This window comes from Xenopus laevis, chromosome 8L (genome assembly GCF_017654675.1).
Source record: "Xenopus laevis strain J_2021 chromosome 8L, Xenopus_laevis_v10.1, whole genome shotgun sequence".
In the NCBI taxonomy this organism is placed as follows: Eukaryota; Metazoa; Chordata; class Amphibia; order Anura; family Pipidae; genus Xenopus; species Xenopus laevis.
In genome coordinates this window covers 62,450,334-62,477,727 of record NC_054385.1, presented here as the reverse complement: position 1 = coordinate 62,477,727, position 27,394 = coordinate 62,450,334, and the positions used below count along the sequence as shown (strand labels likewise).

General features: G+C 39.4%; 1 protein-coding gene across 1 annotated transcript; it reads left to right on the top strand.

The window, feature by feature from the left end:
• The first annotated feature begins 3,791 nt into the window (after nt 1–3,791).
• gipr.L (gastric inhibitory polypeptide receptor L homeolog) lies at nt 3,792–27,394 on the top strand. The gene is made up of 14 exons (XM_018230049.2): nt 3,792–4,496; nt 6,694–6,755; nt 11,347–11,455; nt 12,493–12,600; nt 13,140–13,258; nt 14,829–14,932; nt 16,452–16,605; nt 16,720–16,879; nt 17,247–17,307; nt 21,233–21,302; nt 21,708–21,796; nt 23,150–23,288; nt 24,525–24,566; nt 24,653–27,394. The coding sequence occupies exons 2-14, from the start codon at nt 6,714–6,716 to the stop codon at nt 24,818–24,820; spliced, it is 1,365 nt and encodes a 454-aa protein (XP_018085538.1). The 5' UTR covers nt 3,792–4,496; nt 6,694–6,713; the 3' UTR covers nt 24,821–27,394.

Below are 27,394 nucleotides of genomic sequence, written 5' to 3'. Positions count from 1 at the left end.
GACCCAGCGGAGTGTTTTTTCAATTTCTTCAATTTGTTACTGCTAGGCAGAAGACTTTTTTTCTCTGCATAATATAGACATTTATGTTCCCATGCAGTAAGCCTGTCTATATTTACATCTTGAATCCCAAGAGACAGTTTAAGGTGTTCAGATGTATTTAACTGCTAATATTCAAACAGTAAGACTTGTTTCTCGATTATCTACAGTGGTGTAACAATAGTAGAAAAGCGGAGCAACAAGCCCTGGTAACATTTGACTGTTCTGTAAATTGAGAAATAAAAGATATTACTCACAGTGCCCTGCAAAGGGTATTCCTTCTTTTATTATACAGGGGAGGAAGACAAGGGAATTAACACCTTGTGCAGCATACGTTTCTACAGTTTATTTCATGTATATTTGTATTCATGACGCCAGCAGTTACTTGTTTATTCACGTTTGCTATTTAAATATGCATGCCAATTTAAATATGTATTATGCCCACATAGCTTAATATATACAATTATGCTGTTAGTATATTAGCCCCACAGTAATCCGCTATACCCCCTTACCAGTTTGCAACCCCTCAAATGACTGTACAGTAGTATCCTGTGTTGTAAAGTCATGTGTCCACAAGTTACACAATGGTATTATTTCACTATATTGTATCAGTGTAAATTGGGTTTCAGAATTACAGTATATCAGTTGCTAGCTAAACAAATAATAAACAACCTTCAGGTAGGATCTACATTGCGAGAAGCAGGTAAAGTCAGAGAGGTTTGCTATGTAGAAAACCCATTAAACTCAAATGTAGGTTCTGTGATGGATTTAATAATATATGCTTGAGATTATGTTTAGAAAGACTGGGGCTCATATTAAATTGTTGAAAATGCTATCCCTCTGGAACTGGATTAAATCATCTACACTTGGGAATTGACTACAAACATCAAAACATGTGCCGCTTACATTCTTAATCATTCATATGAACATTATGCAAATTGTCTAGTGGGTGCAATTAAAAACTGGGCAATTATGTTATTACATGGAGCGATGCATGTACAGTAGAACCTTTATTTTACAATTTTCAGAGGACTAGTTAAAATTGTGTGAAATCCCTATTTCCCTTAAAAAGGGGAAATGTGTTAAAGCAATGTGTGTGCCAAATAGGGTTGCCCTCTTTTCCAGATAAAAATACTGGCCTTTCTATATATTTATCTTTCTTCTCCATTAATAACATTGGTATCTGGCATCATTTTTACCAGTCAGGCCACCAGCCAGGTGGCAGTCCTTAAACTTTAAGTACTCAAAGATCATATGTACAGCCAGGGCAGCCATCAGGGGGGGACAGGGGGGAGAGTTGTAGGGGGCCCCGAGGGTAAGGGGGGCCCAGCCACGCCACACTTACTTGATTAGCCGGCCCCCATCTTTCTGAGAGCTGCTGACTTCGGGAAGGCATGGACGATTAAGGGGCCCTGGCCACCAATTTTCTCATAATGTGGGGTAGGGGGCCCTGGCCACCAAATTTTTTTTCTCATATTTTTTAATGAGGGGGCCCTGGCCACAAATGTTTATTTTATGGGGGCCCTGACCACCAATATCTTTTTATTTTTTTATTAACATGTGGGAACCCTAGCCACCAATATTTTTTTACTGTGTGGTGGGGGCGGACCTGTGGGGTGGGGGGCGGACCTGTAGGTGGGGCTTACGGTGGGTGCAGCCCAGGGGGCCCATGAAATTTTGTTGTATGGGGCCCTGCGATTTCTGATGGCGGTCCTGTGTACAGCAGTCAGTTTTCTTGCAATACTTTAGCATATTAATGACAAGGATTAAGCAGTAGTGCATTTACACATATGTTATGAGCTGTGCTTTGCAAGACTGTTCTGAAAGTCAGATGCACAACCAAATACAAGTAACTGGGGTTGGCCACTGAAGATGTAAACTAATTGGAATGTATTATTTACAGAAGGGCAGCAGGCAAAATATGGTTCTACTTAGTATTGTAAACTGTTTAAATATAATATTTTAAGAAAAGTAGGACAAAATGTTTTTCTTGTAAAGTGCGGAAAAATTAGGTATTAAATCCAACAAAAGCACTCACTGAAATGCAGTAGAGTTGGCTGGACAGCAAAACAACAGGGTAAAATGCAAGATCATAAGAAGTGAGGCTTGAATTTATGTAACACAGTACACAAGTAATGGACAGAGGTGTCTGGTGACTATACTCAGCTTTCAGCTATCAGGTGTATATCATGCCATCAGGGGAACAACTGTAGATTTGGTAAGGGATAATTAAATGATGAATTGTTAATGGAATAGAGGAGACAAGGAAACCTTGTAGACTAGGGGAACCGGGGATACATCACACAAGTAACAGGACAGCTGTACAAAGTTGTTAGGGATGTAAAATTACTTGGTTCTGATTCTGATCTGCTCTCCCCTCTGCCTTTTAGTTTTGCTGCTCCTATGCACATATCACCTCCTCTATCTAATTTACCATATAATAGGATTGTTTACAACACACTGTATCCATTTCTGGCTTCTTCCCACGCTGTACTTTGTACAAATTATCCACTTATGGAAATGAGGTCCCTTCTGTCTGTGTCACTGTGTCACCCTGTGTGTGTGTGTGTGTGGGGGGGGGGTATAGCTTCCAAAGTCCTCCCCGTCTGCAACCCTGTGCAAAAAACAAAGCAGATTATCATGTTTTCCTTGTTAATTCATTCTGCCACCTCTGAGTAAGAAGCACTGTCCCTGTTGCCTCTTCATGGGCTACTTCTCACCAGCTGCCATTTGTCATTGTGAACTGTGTGTGTGAGATGTGTGTGTATGTGGGGTTATAGTTCCTAGTTCTCTGTTTCTCAGTGTCCGCAAAAGGCAGGAAGGAGGCTGGATAATGTGTGGTTTTAAAGGGACAGTTATAAATGACACCCTGAGAGTTTCCTTTCTGTAATCTAATTGATATCACCACATCCTTTTGAATAAAAAAATATTCCACATATTTTGGCATCATTAAGGAGGAAAGGGACTATGATAGAAATAGGGGGAATTATGGTATCAGAGAGACAGGGGGTGAAGGAGAATTGTCACATATTAATATTCTTTATTCTTTAACCCCAGACTTTTCTCTGTGTGGTACTGAATATACAGTATAGTTGAACTGTTTCACTTATGCAAGCAGAAAGTAGGTAAGAGAGATGTCTATGAAAAGATGTAACAAATGTCCAGAAATAAAAAATGATGTGAATGAACATGGAGGAGTTGAAAGGTGAAGTACATAGTGGTACATAGAACAAGTAGAGAGTAGAGAAGAGAGTGATGCAAAGCAGGGAAATTGTGAGTGCAACCTGTAGGCAGGGAAGATGGCATAAAGAGCTTAGTAAAGCAGTAATTATATGGAGTGTTAAATGAGAGGGGGGAGGAGAGGGAGGATTGGGGCTGGGGCATAGTACTGAAGAGTTTAATGGTGCAATAAATGATGACATTTAGCACTTGTATTTGTGGCAGCACAAGATGAGAGATACTTAGGACTAATTGATTAAATGAGACAGGCCGAGAGGTGTTACCATAGACAGGGGGTTTAGGGTTCTTTGTTGGAAAATGAGAGAGAGCTGGATGCTGAGAGACTAAAGGAAAGTTTTTAAACTAGGGGAAAGAGAAACAAACAGAGACAAGCTGTACTTGGTGTGAAAGTGTTCAGCTATTGTGTTCTAGAGACTTATTGATCTGAATGACATCAATCCAGGATCACATCATACCCCATAGAGAGAAATAAACAAACCTTGGAATGCTTAGATATTATATGTGTGTGGGTGTTGTGTATTTGTATGTAAGGTATAATTGGAATATCCACTCCTTCTTGTTCACTTTCATTAATTTATATTTATATATGTGTGCGTGTACATGCGTATACATATTCCCTAAAGCACATATCTATATATTCACTGTTTCCCTTCCTCCCTCTCCCCCCTCTATCTCTTCCTCACTTTTCTCTTACCTCCCCTCCTCTCAGATCCTAGCATCCTTCATTTAGATACGAGGGAGCGGAGTGCACAGACAGAGTGAGAGCGGCACAGTGTGTGTATATACAGAGTTTGGTTGGTTTCACTATCAGCCAGTGTGGCTTTGTGCAAGAGATACATACAGGAGGCAAGTTTATTGTTTGTGTGTAACTGTACACCTTTAGAAAACTAGTGACAATCAATCTTACATAATGTGAAGCAATGTGTTTATGGTATTATTGCACCAATGTGTTTGTACTCAATGAATGTGGATATAAGTTGTACCTTTTTATACTAATAGCTTGTACCTTAAATGTAGCAGTAGGCGGCTGTAGCATATACTTTACACATTTCTGATGTTTTTATATTTCTTTCTGTGTGTGTCTATCTTTACAACAGTCGTGTGACTTGGTAATACAGTGTGCATGTTTGTAGAAATGTGTTTGTACTAGTTGTGTGCATGTGTCAATTTTACACATGGATTATTGCTGCAGGATTGGATTCATCAACTACTTTTGACAGGTAAGTGACACCATACTGTGCTGTTTTGCACTCTGACAGCTTTTCAACTTGCTACTACACAGTTTACACTTATTTCAGTGATACAGTTATCACCGAACTGGTATTGTTTCCTGAAACAATATTTCTGACTCTCTGTATTATGGGCAGTAAAGACCACATACTTGTGTCCTGCAATGATTTCTTTATAGATTATATAGGCAATATGAGCAGAGGACTAGGCAACTTGGGCTGTAATGGGGGGGGGCATGTGGAAATTTGGAATGGGTTAAATATTTCTGGGACCTTTAACTGTGTTAGTGATTGCCTTGCACTACCTGTACTGTATTGTCAAAATATATTTAGAAAAGTAGAGTTAAACATTAAACACTCTGTAAAGCAAGAGAGGTCACTAACAGCTCCCAGTTCTATTACGAGTATTGCTTATTATATTTTACTGTCTGAACATGGGTGTCCAGAGAAGGGGCCAAGGGGCTTCTCCAGCTAGTTTCAATAAATTCCAAAACATTTTTTTTAAACTTCCCACCCCAAGGCAAGCCTTTATTAGGTTATCTTCTGCATTGTCATGAATAGGCTCATCTTCAGTGGGATGCTACCGTATGTGATATTATTAGCTTCCTCTCCCCCCCTCCTGAGAAATTTTCAGCAGAAAACCATATGCCTGAAAACTGTATAACAAATCTTTCCCATAAAAACACATATTTTTGCATATAACAAAATGCATTTGAGGTACATTTACACGCATTATGATACAGCAGTATATTGACTAAACCGCAACTACAAACAGCCGCAAGGAAACCATGAGCTACTTGCTGGGCTATGAAGATATATAAGATCAGGTTTACAAACATTCAGTTGTTTTTATTGGGTGAAGCTTTGAATTTTCCTGCAGATCTTTTCACATTCATAAGATTTTTCCTAATTGGTCACAAGTGTGTGCATTATCACACTAAAGCATGAATGCCATGAATGCTTATGGAAACTTGTGCCCACTCAAAAATATTGTTTTTAGTGCTTTGGCACAAGCAAACATTTTTGCCAAGAAGTGTAAATTCATAGAAGACAGAATATTGACAACTGGTGAAGAAGTTAATGTAATGTTTTGCCATGTAGAAAAATAGAGAAACAGGCAGATTGTTTTTGCGCTACACAATGCCCACGCACTTTGTATTGCCTTCAAACACAACCATTTGATGCTTTACAGTACAGGTACGGGAGCCATTATCCAGAAACACGTTATCCAAAAAACATCTAATTACAGAAGTGCTACCTTCCATAGACTCAATTTTAATTAAATAATTCCAATTTGTAAAATTATTTCCATTTTCTCTGTAATAATAAAAACCAGTACCTTGTACTTGATCCCAAGTAATATATAATGAATCCTTATTGGAGGCAAAACAATCTTATTGGGTTTAATTAATGTTTAAATGATTTTTTTTTTTAGCAAATTTAAAGGAACAGTAACACCAAAAAATCTAAATGTTTTAAAGTAATGAAAATATACTCATATACTTATGCACTGCACTGATACAACTGGTGTGTTTGCTTCAGAAATATTACTATAGTTTATATCAACAAGTTGTTGTGTAGCCATGGGGGCAGCTATTCAAAGCTGGAAAGGAGAAAAGGCACAGGTAACATAGCAAATAGCAAATAAGCTCTGTAATATACAATAGGATTCTTCAGAACTTATCTGTTATCGTCTGTGTAGCCTGTGCTTGAATGGCTGCCCCATGGCTACAAAGCAAGTTGTTTATATACTGTAAACAATAGTTGTTTTTTTATAGCAAATACACCAGTTTAACCAGTGGAAGGCAACAATACATTATATTGTCATTCCTCTAAAATTGCCAGTGTTACTGTTCCTTTAAGGTATGGAGATCCAAATTATGGGAACCATCACTTACTCGGAAAACCCCAGGTCCCAAGTATTCTGGATAACAGGCCCTATACCTGTAGTAGATTATGGTATAATGTCATATAAAATCACACTCTGTGACATAATCAGACACTGTTTATTCACAATTGTTCTGCACCGTTCGCTGCTCATATGCAGAAGCCAAAACCTGCCACTTATTCACTACACCCACGTGCTAATGCAAGTGAATGTAATATAGTCATTCACTGTAACATACTAATGATATCATATACATGCATGGATAATATAATTATATTTCTTTGCTATGATCTTGCCCAGATGTGACCTGTGACCTCAAGATGTGGAGTCACCTGGCTGCTCTCGTCCTGCTGCTCTTGGAGGTAAGATCTCTGTGTGAAATGGCTTAATCAGTCAGCGCTGTGCATGTTATGAGCCAATTTATTTATGGTGTTTTATTAGCTATTATAGTAGAATAAGAAATAAGGCACACACAATTGTAAATTATACTGCTTGGGAGATATAGGAATCATTCTACCTCTTTTTATTACAGTTGGCTTTAGATGCTCATGTAGACTTAATTAATCAGCATGGCTAAACTATTGGGTCTTCCAAAATGAAATAGAAAAGAACAAGTGGGTGCTTTATGTCTTTTGTCATACCACTAACAGAGAAAGTCTGCCTTTTCCTTTTGTAGCTTTGCTTTTAGGGCTTGTTTACACAATTGATATTTTACATCAGATTTTGTTGGACTTCCAGTTTTCTGTTTAAAATCACAGGCGGGAATAAACTAAACAAAGAATCTGAATATTTTAAGATGATTTGTATTTCATTCAGCCTTGTCTGTGGCGTTATGCAGAAAATTGGGCATCCAACCAAATCTGACGCACAAAATTGTTAGTGCAAACCAACCTTTGCAGACAAAGGCTGAACACTCTCCAATGAATTACAGGGGACATTGGCCTTAATGATCATATTTCACATTTTATAGATAGTGGTTATATAAGATAGTGTAGAAAAATTTTCAAGTCTGATGGTTGCTGGGATCTCTGACCCTAGCAACAATCTTGTGGTTTGAACTACAAATTTTAAAAGACACGGGAAAGTACCCAAATAGTAATAGAAATGAAGACAGTAATTCCAGCCTGACTATTCTACTTTCTGATTGCTGGAGTCACTGACTAAAAACAAGAAGCAAATTAGTAAATAAAACTGATTTTAGATTATGACTACCTATAGCTTATTACTTCATGTCTGACTTCTTGATAGATCTGTAATACATCTGATAATTCCTTCTATAGGTCAAGACTCACGGGTAATGGGATAGATATAACAGATTTTATTTGCTGCCTAAAAGCACTCATGCAATGCCTGTGCTCTGATTCTTGTGCTAGATCAAAAATCTGGTACAAAGTGTAGAGTGCAGTGCTGTCATTTAATATAATTCATTCTAGAGGCATAAATCAACCAATTTGTGGGCATTTTTTGCACTTTGCATGTTGTCCATGGCTTGTGTAAATGACTACTGTAATACTGTCTTCATACATTTGTAACCCAAATCCTTATGCTAAAATATTAAAATATGTTTTAAAGCTTTAGAGAGTTAAATACCTGCACGAGTATGCATTTCCCAAACATATTGAAATAAACAGGTTTTCAGATATTTTATTGCTATGAGGACGAAAGCTCGGTGTTGTGCTAAATTCCTCATCATGTTGATTCTCACAAGACTAAAGGAAGGTTCTATAAATAACAAAATGATGGTGTCAAGCCTAATATAGTATGGGTAGCCGTCAGTTAATCTTATCCTTAGCCAAAGATCTCCCTCTGGTGGCTCTAATCTAAAAAATAGTGTGTGCTCTGTTGGTTCATTAGGGCAATGTCACAGGTGCAAAAAGACTCAAAGCTAAGGTTGCTTTTAAGTACGGAATGCTTTTATATGAAATACAATCAGTGAAGCCCTGCTGCTTGAATTTGCTTGGAAGCTTCCTTGTTCCTGGGAAACCCTGGAGATACTATTGTCATGCATCTGGCAGTAGCTTCAGGGTTCCCACAGCAGGTTGAGACCATTTTTGCAGCCAGTGAATGCAAGCGCATTCATGTAGTGGACTCCAAACAGAAATATAGCTCAAGGTCAAAAAATTTAAAAAAATCAAGAATCCGACAAGCACTACTTTTAAAACATATGACTTATTCTTATTTTTATAGGGTATCCAAAGCAAAAATGTATCTGTAGGAAAACACAACGGCATTCAGCAGCAGTGCAGTAACTAGATGTTACTGGGCCCCACAGCAAATTAATTTTAGGGCCCTCAACATACCCAGAGATTTCCTGTTTTACCAATATATGGGCTTCATGGGGTACCATATAGCTCCTGGGCCCCCCAGCACCCTTTTTACCTATTTATGGTTGAGCCCCATTGTTATTAAAATGTGTGCTCACAAACAGCTATCATATATCGCTAGAACTCATGATAATAAAACTTATTACATTTTCATACACATGCAGCATATGTGCTTACTTGAATAGTGTGTTTTTCCATTAGGTGTACTGTTTGCTGCAGACAGCTAGAAATCATTAAAGAGACCAGTCACATATAATGATAACGGTCCAGCATACAGTATGTCATTTATGATACAATAACCCAATGCACACAGTAAATGTTTCTGCTTCTATTTTTAACCATATACACCACAAATGAATGTGCTGGTATCTTTTCACATAGTGATAAAATGAATCATGTGCTGTCCTCCCTTCCAGTTATTAGAGTTATGATGTGCAGAGCCTGACATTACCTGTAGCAAAAGAGTTCTTAAAAATCTGAAAAAATGTCTTCTGAACTATATAATGTGCCTAATGTTTTCCTTTTATCATACTAATAAGAAAAAAAAATATATATATATATATATATATATATATATATATATATATATATATATAACAAACAAGGGAAAGTTGTGCTCACCACTATTTTTTAAAAAATATGGGATGACTTTGACGTAGTTGGCCAGCTTAAATATATTGCAATATATGGACAAACAATCCCTGTTTTGTTTAAAGGGTAAGGCATTTTTTAGTAGCAGTATGCACAAAATGTCGCTGTCTTAAATATATTGATAATGGGTTGAGTGCAGAGGACTCTTGTATTTGACTATATATATATATATATATATATATATATATATATATATATATATATATATATATATATATATGTGCAGTTGAATGAACATGTTTGGATTAGTTTGGACGCACCTTTGAATGTATCTCAGCTATGGAAGCTATTTATCAAAATCAGAGTTTTTCCATCCTTGGGGGTATAATAAATAACGAAACATTTTAGTTTTTTTTTCACTAAAGATTCAGATTTTATAGTCAAAAAAACCTCAAATTTTTCAAGCTTTTGGCATTCAGACTTTAATAAATAACCCCTATGTATTACAATACTTCCTCAGGGGAGGGAGATCACCACATTTGTTTATTCATTTACACATCAGCCAGTTCCAGACCTATTTACCAACAGGATTCTAATGCATTTACGTCACCTTATTTGTTTTGACAAAACAGCAAAATATAGAATAAAATCGGAGATAATAATATTAATAACAGTATAAGAAATTAGATGTGTTTATCTTGTTATTGAGTACTGTGTGTTTTTTTAAATATTTCTGCCTATATTCACCCTGGGTCCAAAGCTATTCGTGTATGTTTCAGATTTTCTCTGATATGACACTGAGGTCTGGTGACTGTGAAAGGAAAGCCATGCGAACTAGAACTTCTTGCTCTTCCTTGAAATCCAAATGGGGAAGGGCATTGCTGTAATGCATGTTTAGCATCACTGTTCTACTGAAAAATCATGCCTTTTCCCCATATCTTCAAGACAGAATAAATTAAACACATCCTCTACCATGTGTTCCATTGCTTTAAGGTGATACTAACACTCAAGTTCATGAAGCAAATACTTTTATGGCAAAATGATAAATAGCATACAAAGACAATGTTATGATAGATACATAAAAAGGTTTAATTTCTGGTTTCAGTTACCTTTCAACTTTTCTGGTGCCCATCTCTTCGCATAGGCTCCTCAACTGCAACTATAAACTTAATATTTTGCTTCATCTGTAAACAAGACTTTCCTACCATCTTCAACAGTGATATATTAGGATTTACTGGCCAATGCTTCTTGTTTACAATGCTTTCCTGATTGGGGGGGGGCAGGTTTGACTCCTCTGAAGGGGGGCTGTGACAAAATCACAGGTCCCATCGTAATTTTTTGTGCATTGCAGGTGACCCACTCTTTCAGCCAGTGGGTGGGGGCCAGAAAGAAATGTTGTTGGGGAGTCTGGGGCTCCCAAGTTTATGTTGCTGTTAAGAACTAATTCTATGCGAGTAGCTGTGTTCTCCTGTGTGTTGTTTCCATTTGTGAGTACAAGAGCACAGAGCAATGCAGTAGATACACACAGACAGACTGCAGAGGAGAGCACAGACAGATAGTTTGCAGACCAAACCTCTCTATGCCCATGCTGTTTACAGCCTAGATTGTATGGTTGGTTTCGGGAGTCTTATGCTCTCCCATTTACGCTGAGCATATTTTCCCTAAGAAACTCACCCTGCCAGTGCTGTATAATTAATAGCTTCTCTGTTTTCTCCTGTTTATTTAAATTTGGCTTCTGTTTTTTCCCTGACCCCATTCCAGAGTGCTATATTAACTCTTTCATGTCTTTCTCACTGTTGTGAATAAATGAAAACACAAGCACAATATAGAAAATGTAGAAGTGAGTTTATGTTTTGTGCTCCAAAAAGATGGAAAGGCCCAATTAGACCAGAGTCCATCAGAAAAGTTCCTGATACAATGGCGGGCCAGTCCAACACTGCAGAGTAGACAACAGGTCTCTGTTACTTTGATCATTACCCGTATATGTTGCAATTATTACTAGTTCACGCTCTCATCTCGCTTTGTTGTATAATAACAGGAGTGTCGAACCCATACAGTGCAGGATACAGTGCAGGATACAGTGCAAGCCTGGGAGAAATACCAGGACGAATGCAATGAGAGGATGAGGACTGAGCCCCCACTGACTGGTATGATACATATAAGCACTGGATGACATGCAGACAGCAAACCACAAAACAATATCATATTAGTAAGGGCTTCCCAACCCAAAAAATCATTTTAAATTATAATTATTAGGGATTGCCATGTCGCACATGGACATTATGAATTGAAGTGTTTATGGCATTCTTTCTTAAAGTGAATATGACACCTGTGATCTTTTTGCACCATCATACATTCTTAGTTATTTCTATGTTGTTCTGTTAGTTTGTAATTCTCTATTTCACATTTCAGTGGATCTCTTTTGGCATAATTTTTGGTCTAAGTCAGGTTGTATCAGAGAGGCACAGGGCTTCAGAAAATGGAATTCTGGGGAATACTGGGAGTCCTAAGCTGTGAGGATGGCTCCCTTACAGGGGTCTAAATCAGTAACTGGGGCCCCCAGCTTGAAGGCTTTCCTAGATGTCAATTTTTGAAAAGATTAGGGCTAGTCAATCATTTGTCTTCCTAGGTATTCCTGAATCTATTACCGTATGTCTAGTGCAGCAATCTTTTTATCTGCAACCTTGTTATGAGCTAAGGGGTCCTGAATAATTATTGGACCTCGAGGGAGCATAAAATAAAGCAGTCTGAAAAACAGTGATCTACTGGTTTCTTCGGTTAGAAGCAGAGAGAGCAATGATATAGTTGGTACAATAAATGGTTGCTATTTTGATGCTATTATTGGGTTATGATTTATGACATGTAACAACAGCATTATTCTGGAAATGCTGTGGCAACAGAATGAGTTATATGATGCTACCTTAAATACTAACATACACAACTATAGAAAAAAAGACTGTTGATACACTACAAGCTAAATACTGCACTTTATTATTTTCAGTCATTATGTATTAGTATTTGTGTCATATTAGTACTACACACAAACATCCTGTGAAAAACCATATATAGAGTACTGTAATTTGGCCCATGGGAAATGATAGCACCAGAGTAGTTCACTCATCTACACACCTCATTCAAGTGTGACGTTTAATATCTGACTGCAGCATTTGACATTGTGTTTTAGGCGTTTTCTGCAATCGTACATTTGACATGTATGCGTGCTGGGGAGATGTCCCTGCCAATACGACAAAAGCGGAACCATGTCCTTTCTACTTACCATGGCATACAAAAGGTAATTACATGTAGCATAAGGAATTAGTTGTATAAATTAACCTCCTGCCCGAAAAATGGTTGAGTTAACATAAGATATATAATGGTTTCTTTGATTACTGTGGGGATGAGCATTGTTTTCTCCCTTAGTAAACAAAGAGATTAAACAGCTACAGGTAATAACTACAACTTCTTCTACTTGTAACAACTGCTAATCTTTTAGTCATTACATAGAGATCCGATCATTTGTCGATTTTGCCAAATGAGCAGATCTCTCCCTAATTTGCCCACTTTGATGTGGGCTATATCGGGCTGATATGATTGTGGGTCCTAGGGCCCAATGATCGGATCATAACGTATAGCATGCGGGCGGAAGCCCAACAGAGGGCCCCACGCGTGGGCCAATAAGCTGCCAACTCGGTCTGTCGGCAGCTTTTATTGGCCCGTGTATGGCCAGCTTTAGTCTATGTTCATTGGAGTGCAGCAACTAAATGTATTCACAGGCTTTCACATCCTCCTTCCACCCAGATTCTGTACACCTGACCTTTTTTTCATTCTAAGTAAAGGAAGGCTTTGTATTTCGTCGTTGTGGTGCAGATGGTCAGTGGGTGCGAGATGACTCGAACAGACCCTGGCGTGACCACGCTCAGTGTGAGAGCCATGAACCAGAGCAATCACAAGTAAGTGTTGCAATTGATATATAATAAGAACACCACCTACCAAGAAAAGCCATTTAGAAGGTAAAAAATAAACTTGCATTACCACATATTTTTTTACAGGCAGTTCTAAACCTTGCCCTTATGTTAAAAGGGCAAGACATACCTACAGTGCACAAGACTCTTGACTATTTTTTATATTTTACTAAATAACAAATCTACACTGAAATTGGGAAATCTCACTGTTCAGATATGGAATATCTTGTAACGTTATAATGGATCAATAAGCCTTTTTGATGATATTTTGTTGGTGTTGTGTAAATCCTGTGAGTGTCATCACTAATATGTACAATTTATTGTAAAATTATAATATATTAACAAACTGTAGGCAGGCAATAGCCAGATACTTGTATGTGTGGTTTTAGTATATGTAGGAAGAAAATGAGACTGTGGCCATTTAGGGGAATGGTATTGTTCAAACTTAAAAGTAAACTCAGTTCACTGCAGATGTGCAAGTAGTGTAAGGGTCCTCAATGAGAATGTCAAAGGTAGTGAGAATGATAGGAGAAAAAATGCTCAGACCACTGACCTCCTTTCACCTGCTAGCAGGGCCAGAGTTGTAGAAGGCAGAATGATATAAACCCTGGGTCATAGTACCCATTACAATACATTTTCTCATGATTGGACACACCTGCCTATGACGTTCAAGGCTTAACAAAATAATCCAACCAATTTGGTGTTGCCAGTAATCCGTATTGAGCAGTTACATGAATTCAAATTAGCAAAATAACAAGGGTACCCACATTTTTGCACAGCCAGTTTTTCACATTTGATTTAATTCCATACAACTGAATACTGCTTCACTAAAAATCTTTATTCAGAAAACACCTTAGTACTAAGATGTTCCTGGGAAATGAAAGACATACCACAGTTATCTTTTTATTGAAAGTGGAGTAAATTATTATGTAGGCTGAGAGGGGTTCCCAAACTTTTTCATATGACTGTAGTTCTAGCCCTGCTGACACTTATAAAGGAAAATTAATGGAGAATGCAAAAATGAATGAGAAGAAATTAACTGGAGCATGAAAAAAATGCATCAGGTGGATAATATTATGGATACATCAGCATCCAGTCGATTATGTGGTTTAGAAGTGTGGGAAATGTAAACAACTAACTTACGGTAGCAGTAAACTGATCAAAGAGTGAATATAAAGTTAAACACAGTTCACCAAAGCGGAACTCCAGCTGGTGATTTGCCAGTTAGGCCAGTCAAGCACTGACGGGATGTAATGTGGAGTAGAGCTGAGTCAGATTCAGTATTCTGGGTCTGTGTGATGGCTGAGCTTTTTAAATAGAAGAGAGAAAATTCTAGGCACGTGTTTATAGAGCAGCTATTTCAGAGAGAATGAGTTACCCCCACCACCAGCACCATTTCACACAGTGTTTTGTAAAAGGCGTGTGGTCATGTTTAATATATTTTGTTGATTTGTAATACAATGATGTTTAGTGGAGCAGCTTTTTTAAGTTCTAAGCGCTATTGATTCATAATGAAACATGTTCTTTGATAATGAATGTTGTTGTTCTGCTCTTTCAGCATGAGACTTGGATCTTGTCCCAGCTACGTGTGATGTATAGCGTGGGATATGGGATCTCCTTGGCTGCACTCATTGTAGCTGTGTTTATACTCACACAACTCAGGTCTGTGTCAAAACAGCTGCACCATATGTACTTGACCTGTATGACTGGGCTCAGTCACGTCCCTTTTCTCTTTTCAGTATCACATTCACTTCTGCACTGGATTATTCCACTTAGAACTTTCTCTCAAACAGATGCAAAGATGGTGCAAGATAACAGGCAGAACTTCAATAACTGGGTTTTCTGTCAATGCCCTGCCTATGCGACACAGGATATCATTTAAAAAGAACTGGATACAGTGTTCCATCTAAGGGCTATAAAACACAAAGCATGTTGATAACAACTACTTTTAAAGAAGGTGTTTTGTTCACACTAATAGTTATGGTGATTAAAAGTACCAGAGGACTCTACGAGTAAAGGAGCCCAATAATTACCACTTGCCAAAGCAATCTGCCTTGCTCCTGTCCGAGCTACACCTTGCACCACAATAAAGATTTTATGACCCAGCTTGCACCTGTTAGTGGAACAGTGTAAATAAATGATATCATGAATTATTTGAAATTAATCTTCATTGTGGAATTGTAGGGAAATACAACTGCATTATGTGTATTTGAGCCATATTGTAATCCAAATGATTTGCTTCCATTGAAATCCTCTCAAAAATAATTTTAACAATGAAAATAAATCCTGCTAGGCCATATTGTCTTAGATTATACTAAAGCTGTCCGTAACCCCCCAGATTTGGCTGTCCATTTGCGAGCTGTCTGGACATTCATGTGAGCTTGCGGGTTGATTTTGACAAACCGTACTGTTCAAACTGAATGTTCCATCTGACAAAGAAACTTCCCTTCACTTCCAGTAGTTATGTTTGTTCAGGCACTTCAGGCTGAATGAACAGAAAATAGCATTTGGTAAGACATGCAGTATCTGTATCTGGTATATGGCCACCTTATCTCTAATTTAAACTTGGTTAATCTATTTGCCTATTCTGCACATGATTTGGCTATGTGTAAACTATGCTAGATCACCTATATCAGTGCTTCATAATTAATAACACATCCCAAATGCAATGGGCCCAGGGCAAAGATCACATTTATGGGCCCAACAAATTTGTAGCAGTACTATGCTGAAGCAGGTAAATGTAAGTATAAGGCAATAAAATCAGCAACCCATAGATATCCTCATTGTGTGCTTATTACTTGAAAACAAACAAACAGAAGCTCATCCATCTCTACATGGGACACCCACAATAGAAAAAGTCTCCAGCTTTTTTGTTTAAATGATAGATTACAGTAAGGGTCTACTATTTATGTGGGAGCCTAAATGCAAAAGTTATAGCTGACAAAAGTCTGGTGGTGGACCCCTCCCTGTGCCCTGGGCAAATACCCTTATTGGCCCATTTATTAAAATGGCACTGCCCACATGTTCACATACTGGGGCATATTAAAATTAATTTACAATGTATCATACAAAGAGGTCTATAGAGTTACCTCATAATAAGGCAAATATTTATATTGATCTCTGTAGCACCATGCAGTAATCATGTGGCAATAACTATGTTATCTCCTAAACACAATTATAGACGTTTGCGTTGCACACGAAACCTGATCCACTGTAACCTATTTGTGTCATTCATTCTTCGTGGGGTGTCCCTGCTGACACGAGATGCACTTTTACCACAACACCATAACATGATACAAGGAGAAGGAGATCCTACCAATTTACGGACGGAGAGGGTAAGGAGCATTGCAAAAAACCCAATGTGATCTGGCATTTTTGTGTCAATAAAAATGACTGGGTTGTTGTGTGTGCGTCTGCCTTATTGATAATGTGCCCTCATTTCTTCTTAGACCCTAGTTGGATGCCGTGTGGCTCAGTCTATCACACAGTATTGTGCAGCTGCTAATTATTACTGGCTGCTGGTGGAAGGCTTGTATTTACACAACCTGCTTGTTGTCTTGTCATTCTCTGAAGAATCTGTGCTGCCCCATTACATGCTGCTGGGCTGGGGTGAGTGTTCTTGATGGTATGATATTCAGAAATTCATGTGTCTATGTATAACATGTAATACCAATGTATTATTTCTGTGACATTAAGCAAGTTGATAAAACTAGAAGAAAACTGAACAAAAATTTAAGAAAATTTCTGTGGCAGAGAATCAAGAAACAAAATTATTAAGTTGGATTCAATTGTCAGTTTATTAGAGATGCTGCCTTTCCATTTATTGAAAGTGTTAAACGGGAGAAAAATGGGATAATAACGACCAAAAAGAAAAATATATATATCTTCAGTGACACAACATAATGGGCTTTATTAGAAATTGTCATATTTATTATTTTATATTCATGTTTGAGTTACAAATTGTGCTATTTTTCAGGAGCACCTGTTCTGTTTGTAGTCCCATGGGTGGTGGTGCGGCAGATATATGAGAACACAGAGTGAGTACAAGACACTAATATAATATGTACGAACAATAATATGAAATAATACAGCTTGTACTGTATTTGATTACTGTCTCCAAGTATCCATAAGCTTATGTAGTGCACCCGTAGGTGTAGCTTTTGCTGTGTATTAAGGCGATGTGTGACCAGGCTAAAACTGCTTGTAGTGTGCCCTGGACCCCCAGTGTACCCGTGCAACTCCCTGCAAACTCCCGGTACCTGGTGTAGATCAATGCAGCAGGATATTCAGCCAGACAATTGCTTTGCAGTAAACTAAAACTTGTTATTAACAGAGAACAGTGGCAAGGTCGTAGTTCACAAGCACTTCGATGTTCACAGTAATCATAGAGTAGCTTCAAACAGTAGTATTCCCTCCAGAGGGTACAAGGTGCAGCAGACGGGCTAATATTCAATATATATCAGAGTTACAGCAACAATAGACTTGGGGAATAGTTACCACTCTCACTGGGCACTATCCCTCTGGTGAAGCACTAAGGCATGGGTTTCTCAGCCTGGGGTCTTGTATCTTGTATAGAATCAATCATGTGGAGCGCTCACCTCCCTAGTTCACACTTGTGTAGTGCCAGGTGCTGTACTGTGAGACCCACCCCTGTCACTGGGTCAAATTGATATCCAGAAGAAAGCCAGCAGCACACTGAGTCTAGTTGCAGTTGTGTTCAAAAGGAAATTTTATTAAGCCCATATGCAAAAAGGCAACGTTTCGAGCCTACCAAGCTTGATAAAGGGCCTGGTAGGCTCGAAACGTTGCCTTTTTGCATATGGGCTTAAAATAATTTCCTTTTGAACACAACTGCAACTAGACTCAGTGTGCTGCTGGCTTTCTTCTGGGGTCTTGTATCTTGGCACCGGACTTGGTCCTCACCTCACCCACTGTATTCAGCCTGGGGTCTTGGTATCCTATCTGGTCCTCAACTCACCCACTGTAGTCCCTGCTCTAGTGGTTCAAATACCACGGGGTCCTAACCCCACTATTTCTCCTCGTTGGAGCCACATCTGCTCACTAGCTACCCTGTGCTGACTTTCACTCCTAGAGCCACTATTACTGTGTTACTATCACTATCTTACACTTCACTAACTTTCCCGGCAGACCTGGACCTGTAGTACCTCACAGTGAGGCAAAGTCCCAGGACAGACCCAGACCGCATGGTGCTAAACCCTTTTATATTGACAAACAATGCCATCTAGTGGACAAACTCCATGAACTAATGTGGACCCAGCAAGGGACATAGCTGCCTGAGTTAACTAAAGGGCCCTTAGGTGTCCTTTACCAAGGGAAATGCCTGAGATAAATACACCCAAATCTCAGGGTCTCTACACAATAACATATTAGATTAAGGTTACAAGCTGGAGCCAGTGGAATAACATTTGGGGACTGCCCCCCCTGTGGTTAAGCCTCCCTTGACCCCCTCCTCAGAGCCCCCTAAACAGAGGAAGCAGACCCAGCCCCCCCCATGGCTCAGAAACCAGTGCAATTAGCATCATAATCATCCCTGTAGCATCAGCTTATAAGGAGTACTGCATTGTCTTTTTTTTCTTTTAATAGTTTTTATTTTTGCTTCTTAAACTTTACAAACAGTAGTAAGAGTTATAAAAAGATGCAGCAATAGTAGGTTGCCATTGGAGCCAGTAGGACACAAATCCACCTATGCTATGCATTAGTCAAGTAGGGGTATCCTGCAGTGTAGACCACTTCAAATTTTCTCAGGCAGCCTTGAACCAGGTTTGTCCAAGTGAATAGGGTATCCTCATTCTCGATGGCAACTAAGCTTAGCTTTTGAAAAGCTGCCCAGAGCACACACAGCAGTGTTAATCCTAAGAAAATCCAAAATGGTGAGCTCCTGTGCTTAATGTTGAAGGCTGGAATCATTACTGTTATACTATACTATTATACTATTTTTTTCTGGTCGAATTTTTAAAGAGCAAAACTTGAATTTTTAGAGGAAAAAAACTCAAATTCTTATACCTCAAAACTGCTAAAAATCAGAATCTGAAAATACTCCAGCTAAAACCTGTTGAGGTCATGTAAAAGTCAATGGCAGATGTCCCTGAAGTTGTCTCTTGATATTGTGAGCTACACTGGGTTTCAAACGATAGTGTGAAAAAGTTGAAGCTTAAAAAAATGTAACGATTCAGTCATCAAACTTGAAAAATTTGTACGATTTTGTATGATTTTTTCCGCACCAAATTTTTGGAGCTGATTCTTAAGTTAAATTTGTGGATGGCAGTTAGGTTGACTCATTTTAGACTCGTTTTTGATTAAAAAAAAAAGATACTGTAAATTAGAGTTTTTGTAAATTTGAGTTTTTGTAAATACCCAAAGAATGATGTGCAGCTTCGTTACTGTGTCGTTTACCTTTACCTCTTCTGCCGTTGGTGTATCAAGAGATTAGGTTGGCCTTGAGGGGTGGCGCTAAGTCCTGATAGGCAGGGACAGTGCTGTCCAACTTCTGTGGTACAGACGGCCGGAATTTTTCTGACCTACGTGGTGGAGGGCCGATAATGGAAGCCAGTCTTGACCGCTCCCTGTTTTTAAATCACATCCCTCTTTTGACAGCTCAACCCACAGTCCTGCGTTTGTACTGGAGAGTCCCGATTTCTCTGCACTGAACAGCCAAAAAAGATACAATGCTTCTAACTTAATTGGCTCTTGGCAGAGAGCCCAGAGTAGATACTTAATATACATTTGTAACTGTTTTGTCCCTTGGGAGGGAAGAACTCACAGCTTAAAGGACAATTCACCTTCATTAGTAAAACTGTAATAAAACAGAAATACTACAGAAATGTGTTCAAACTTTCATAACCTGCCAAATTTTGTAAAATGGGCATGGTAATTAGGGGGTGTGGCCGCAAAAAGGGGCGTGGTAAAAAATGTTGGCATGGCAAATTTATTTGTCCCTCTTTCCATTTCCAGAATGTTGGGAGGTACTCAGGTATAAGTAACAGTAGTTTTCTTTTTAAATTGCCCCCTGCCAGCACTAATCCACCTGCACCGGGAGGTGGCCATGTTGGGGCACACGCATGCGCATAATGAACAAATGGCACGACTTGCTCCTTAAGCATATGCACATGACGTCTGAAGTGCTCTATGTACAACATGGCTGCTCGCACCGGGAGCTCCCTCCTAGTGTGAGTGACTTAGCACTGGCAGGGGGAAAGCCTGCATTCCCAACCGGAGTGCAGGCTTTATTAGCCCAGACCATTGGTTGGGGATAATAATTTTGCCCAACAGTTGCCCTTTAAATCCATATGTCTCTTACTTCCCTGTGGGTAACACAGTACCCTCCAGCCAGCGCCGGATTTTCATTTTCTGGGCGCCCCTAGGCCGCGTGGTCCGACCAGGTGGCCGCGCGGTCCTAGCGCCCTCCTTCCCAGCGCGCCGGCAAAAAAACGCCGGCGCAGCTGGTGTAGTTGAACGGGGACGCGAACGTCCCTATAATGAGGCTGGGCGGCATGCCGCCCCTAATTTTTGCCGCCCTAGGCCCGGGCCTATGTGGCCTTGCCGCAAATCCAGGCCTGCCTCCAGCACATGATTAAACACCTTAGGGGCCCCAAACAACAATTTCCAAATGCTAACAAACTCTACCAGGCTCACATCCCACAGGTAGCATAGTGCAGGCAGAGTATGGCACACACAGGCAGAGTATGGTTTGGACAGCATTGGGCATTATTTACATCTGTCTAAATTATATTGGGACTAATGCCACTGTACATCATGTACAATCAGGTATTTATTAAGATGTGTGATGTTTAATATTAATGTGTAGCTGGGTGCAAACTTCTTGTATAAAAAGAGGCTGTACCTTCAAAAACTGCAGGAAAAAAACTGATGTCAAATTTATGCTAGAAATGTCAGTTCTGTGGTGGCATAAAATCATATAGAAATACAGGAATTTTCTTGCAGGTGCTGGGAGAGGAATGACATTAGTTCCCATTGGTGGATCATTCGATCGCCGATCCTATTGGCTGTGTTGGTCAGTGAGTTTTTCAATTCCATTCTCAAGTTCTTGCTTTGCCAGAGGTCAGCTCTTTCCACACTCACACATGCAGGCATGCATAGAAATATACAAACACCTATGTGCTGCTTGCCTTCAGAATCTATTCCTTATCCATTGTTGGGTCAAAGTTAGTTTCAGATATCACTACTTGGTCTATATTCCCTTACCAGGCATAACTATTTATGTCTTAAGAAGGGGTAAGTCTTATGGTGCAACGCTATCTTTCTATATATCTCCATTTCAGTATAGAGAAGGACACAATCCTTGGTGCTTTACAGTGTAAGACTTTTGTGAAGTTATCATCCATAACTGACCCTCCAGTAGAGGGATTAATTAATTCACTCCATAACTCATATTCCTATTCCATATTCTTATTACTAGATAAACTTCTTTATCTTCCTGCGGATAATTCGGATTTTGGTGTTGAAGCTACGAGCCAATCAGATGAGGAGAAGTGACCGCAAGTACAGGTGCGTAAACCCTGCCGTGGGCAGCCAATTTAGCTTTCCAGCAGATTGCCACTACCTTGGCCCTTGATTACAAGTTTCTTACAATGTGCTGTATGTTTATGATGCACTCCATACCGTATTATGTGCATAATCCCCGCATGGTAGTCTAAGGGGTTTATTTATTAAAATCTGAATGTTAAAATCTCGAAAAATCTGAGCAATGTGGGGAAAAAAGCCTGAAGAATTCGAGCAATAAATAAATTTGGATTTTAGTAAATAATCCCCTAAATTTACAGTATATGAATGTTTTCAACTCTTATTTTTAACTATGTCACTCAAAATTCACAATATGATTTTCACACCATATGTTTGTTGGTATGTGGTGTATGTGGTGTAGCTGTTTGCATAGTGTAATATGCCATACTGAGTGACTGATAAAAAAAAAGCTCACAGAGGTATGGCATCCCTTATCCAGAAACCAATTATTAAGCAAATAATTAAAAAAATTCATTGATTTAATTTTTCTCTGTAATAATAAAACTGTACTTTGTACTTTATGGCAGCTAAGCTGCATGGATCCATATTGGTGTGAAACAATACTATTCAGTTTATTTAACATTTAAATGATTTTTATGGTGGTAAGGTGATCTAAATTACAGAAAGATCTCTTATTTGGAAACCTCCAGGATATTCTGGATAATAGATTCTATACCTGTACAACAAAGAAACTGACATGCAATAGTATGGCATCAGACGCAACTTTTTGCATTGCAACACAAATGTTTTTATTCTTTCAGTCACAGAAAGAGACATAAGGGATCACTAGAAAATCCCACTGTATCGCTAGGGCAGGCTGCGCTCTTCATCTTAAGCCACATTAAAAATCAAAGGTGCAGAGCACAGGGCTGATGGGCACAAAAGCTGAACCTTATGCATACCAAAAAGTAATAGTTCACCTTCACACTAACCTTTAATATTACGTAGACAGCAGACTATTTGCTATTGGTCTTCAATTTTTATGTTGTTTTGTAGGCTTGAAATTCCATCTGTTATCTGGTTGCTAGGGTAATTAAGCCTTTTGGAAGTCACAATGGAAGTTAGATAGGAGAGGGCTTTAAAAGAAAAAATAACAATAATGAAAAAAGTTACTCACAGTCTAAAGGGCTCATTTACAAACACAAATACGAGTTTGAGGAGGAAAATACATATCCAAAATATATACTTGTTGAAAGCTGAATACATTCGTTATAACCTATTTATGTTTTATGTTTTTCTGCTGCTGATGTAATACTTCGAAGCATCCATTAGGGTGTATATACCACAGAATAGAGATGAACCAAGAAAGTGTTTGCTATGTTTGCTCTTTTCAACCAGATTGGCCAAGTCAACACTGACACTCATTCCACTTCTTGGCATTCATGAGGCAATGTTTAATCTGATACCCGAGGAGAGTGCAAGGGGCGGTGTGAGGTTTTGCAAGCTGGGGGTGGAACTGCTGTTCAACTCTCTCCAGGTAAGCAACATAAACAGTAATACCCGCAATCACTCTGATAGATCAGTATAATACACAAGAGCCATGATTATTCAGAAATATATATATCCTAATGGGGTTCAGTGGTTATAATTTGTGCTTAGTGATGTCACTTTACCCACTGAACTAATTTTTCTCCTACTTTCAACTATAAGGCTGATGCCACACAGGGCTGATCTCGGCCTGCGGAAAAAAATCATGTTGAAAATTAGCCTCTACGCTGGCATTAGCCTTCTTCCATTGCATTGGCCCGGGTGCAGGTACAAGTGGCAAATTTCAACTCTGAAATGCTAACTCTTGCTTTTCAGTGTCAAAATCCGCTGGAACTGGCGTGAAAGGGTTAGACTATTCACATATTTGCTCAATTTGAACAAAAAACTGATAAAAAAATAGAACTGTACTGTCATATAGTATAGAGAAGGAAAAGGAGAGGTAGAGCAACCAATAGTTGTAATGATTGTTTGTATAATGCAACCAAAAACGTGTTTATATTGCAGAGGGAGTAAGTGCTGATTGCAAGTAAAAGAGCAATAAATAAATAATGAAAAAGAACAATACGTGGCAATAATCTAGAAATAGAACAGGGGATAGGCCCCTTCCCAAAGAACATCATGAAATATTTATGCAGCACCAGTTTGTTGAAATATAATGGTGTCATAGTACATTGCAAGAGACAGGTAACAGAGTAGTATGCACTGCAGTATTCGTTATTACTATGCTAGAACAAAATATAGCTGGCAGGCTTTTATTGTACTAGCACCTGACAAGATTGCATTTTTTATTTAGTGGCAGAAGTCTTAGTTTAAAGAATGTCCTAGTATTTGTAATTTCTAATTACTTGTTTGGAGATCATTGTTTATTGTTTTTTTTTAATGCATGAAAAGTGAGCATTGGATTTCATTTTAGATAAACTATGATCATTTAACCCAGGATATGCCTGCTTCTGTGTTTTTCGGGCCAATCTCCATTCCAGTCCATGTATCTGCACTCAGGTAGAAGCTGCACTTGTCACCATTTCACGGGGGTGCTGAATAGAACAAATCCACTTCTCTCCACCTCCCTACATAACACAGATGGAGAGCAGCATAATAAAGCATAATAAAGCTCACATGATTTGTTCCTAATGACAGTTAAATATTGATGCACTAGTGGGAGAGAATTTCACTAGATTTACTGCAACAACTTGTGTTTTCTAATGCTTTTTATTTCTCTATGCAGGGGCTGCTAGTGGCTGTTCTGTACTGCCTCTGTAACAAAGAGGTGAGAGAGCCCTTCATTTTCCTTCATCATATTTACAGTTCTTGATTACAGTTTATACACCTCACACCATCTGACCTTTCCTGCAGGTCCAGGCTGAGCTGCGCAGAAAGCTACATGGTTCTCTGAGTGGCGGAGGGGTTTCCTGTGCATCACGGCCTCTCCATCCTCGCAAAGGAAGACCACGAACTGCTGAAGATCTGATGTCTGACAGCTCAGAGACCACTCCTCCTGCAGCCCGGACCAGTCAGTGCTGACTCAATCTCTGCTTCCTTTAATCAACCCCACAAAATTAGTTTGTTTATTTATTTATTGTTACCTTGTGCAGAAGCACAACTTGTGAGTGATTAAAGCATAGTTTGAGTTGGTAATGTCTCAGGTCTAGATAGTTCCGCATACATACATACATACATATATACATACATACATAACCTTACAGAAAAGTTATACTCACGGCCAGGGTCAGAACTAGGGGCAGGCAGAGTAGGTGGCTGCCTAGGGTGCAATGGGATGGTCGCTGCTTGGAATAGGACAGGGGGTCCCCAGCCGTTTTTACCCTGGCGAACATTCAGATGTAAAAAGAGTTGGGTAGCAACACAAAAATGAAAAATGTTCCTGGCTGTTGCAAATTAAGTGCAGTGATTGGCTATTTGGTAGCTCCTAAATGGACTGGCAGTCGACAGGAGTCTTTGCTTGTCAGTACCTGGTTTTTATGCAACCAAAACTTGCCTCCAAGCCAGAAATTCAAAAAAGGCATCAGCTTTGACGCTACTGGGAGCAACATCCAAGGGGTCGGTGAGCAACATGTTGCTCATAAGCCGCTTGTTGGGGACCACTGGAGTAGGTAGTAAGTTAATCATGGGCGTGGATGAGATGTAGTTGAGCAGTTACAGTCCGCTGTGAGTGATCAGTGGCAATCTATAAATATAAGGATGGCGGTTCACCAAGCCTTGGCCAGTAAAGCTTGCCCTGGCGCTGCTCACAGGGGTGTTTTTTCTCATTTTACCCCTATGCTCAAACCTCAAACAACTATCTGGTTGTTTAATAGTTTAGTTAAGTGAAAAAGAAACACAAAGAAATAAATTAAATTGGCAAAATGCTTATTTACGGGCTTAATTGCAGTTGCGGTCACACAAAAAGTGCTGCAGGCATTGCGCAAATTGGTGCCATTCAGTAAAGGTACTTGTGTTCAAAGCTGCTCCTTGCATTTTCACATGGTGGCATTGTGCTGCCGCTGCCCTGCCTCCCAATTGTGTGCAAGTTTATCTACTGATAATAGGGAACCCTATAACTACCACACAGTTACCACCAAGGTCTGCGTCAATAGACACAGTTTACTTGCAGCTTCAGAATCACATAAGATCTGATTTTGATGCCAAGTGCCAGAAAAGACGCAATCCTGACTCTGTAAATTTTGTGTGCAATTGCATTTGATTCACACAGTTGGACACATTGTGACGCATCAGTAGAAACTGTGTCAGGCGCATCCCCTCTTGTGGTTACAATTACACTGCAATGATGGGGAAAAACTTGCAACAGAAATTCCCCTTAATAAGCTGAACTTGAGATTGTAAAGAGTCCTTACGTTTTCTGCCATCTACAAAATTTGTTTTCAGGTGATTCAGGGTGTAAGTCACACAGATGTGTTGATTGATCTAGTATTGTAAAACAAAACTGCTAAAATCAAAACCTTTGCCTCTGGTACTAGTAGCCTGTTCTGAGTTTGGGAATCACACCAATTATAGCGTAAGAAAACAAATAAAGCCAGAGAAAATGCATGCCATTGTTCTTCATTGAAACACGCTGTGTGCTTGCACCTGTATGCTATAAAACAGCAGCCCCCAAACTTTTTTGGCCCGAGGACCGGTGTAGAGCCAAATATTTTTGCAAGGATGGGGAGGGGGGGGGTCGGGAGGGGTCGGGAGGGGGTCTGTGTTCAATTCTGGCGCACCGGCACTGCATTAATTGGTCTCTAGTCTCGGCAGCCCAGTTCAAGTCTGTCCGTGGCCTGGCGGTTGGGGACCCCTGCTATAAAAAAACACAGCTCTAAGGCTAAGGCATTGGGCACATGGAGTGCTGCTTCTACTGCTTCCAGTCTGCACTTTTTCTGCAGGTTGGAAGAGCAAATCCACCCCTTCTGCATCTCCCCGTGGTTGTATTGACAATAACAGCTTCAACCTGCTTGTAGCTACACAGAGTGGAAGCAGAGATCAGGCCAAAAACAGGAAAGCAGACATTTTTGGGCCGATCTCCACTCCAAAAAAAAATGTAGGCTGAGGGTAGAAGAGCTCTGTGTGCCCATGGTGTATTGCCACATGGAGCGTATAGGTGCAAGCCCAGCTAAAAGCCCCTCAAAATCCTTATTTGAGGTGCATGTCATTGTCTCAAATAGATGATTGTCACTGTAGGGTACACAACAAGTCATGACCCCTGCTAGTTCTGGTTAGCTGTACCCTATGCCCTGGGACAGGGATGTGTTCCTATAGGTTCAGGGTTATAGCGAGTTGGTCCAGCTCATAGTTTATTTAAGTAGAGGGAGCATATGGTTCTTCCTCTTTGGACTCTACCTATTACCAAGGATGGATGTTCCTGGAAAGCCAATGGTCCCATTAGATAGTACTAATGGGTAGACTCATGGAATTATGTAGGTAATCCCTTTGGTGTACCATTGAGGTAGTCTGAGACACTGGGAGAAATAACCTGTGTTGTGTAATTCCCCAAGAAAGTGTGTATGTTGTGCCACTGTTGAATATATATTGAATATACTGAGAAGTATTTGCTGCTATCTGTTTAATAAATTGTTATTTGGTTCAAGAACCACTGGCACCCAC

Excerpts from the sequence above, each read along its gene's own strand:
- gipr.L (XM_018230049.2), top strand. The coding sequence starts at position 6,714 with ATGTGGAGTCACCTGGCTGCTCTCGTCCTGCTGCTCTTGGAG. Across the intron at positions 13,259-14,828 it reads ATGAACCAGAGCAATCACAA|CATGAGACTTGGATCTTGTC; the intron begins GTAAGTGTTGCA and ends CTGCTCTTTCAG. Across the intron at positions 16,880-17,246 it reads TTACATGCTGCTGGGCTGGG|GAGCACCTGTTCTGTTTGTA; the intron begins GTGAGTGTTCTT and ends GCTATTTTTCAG.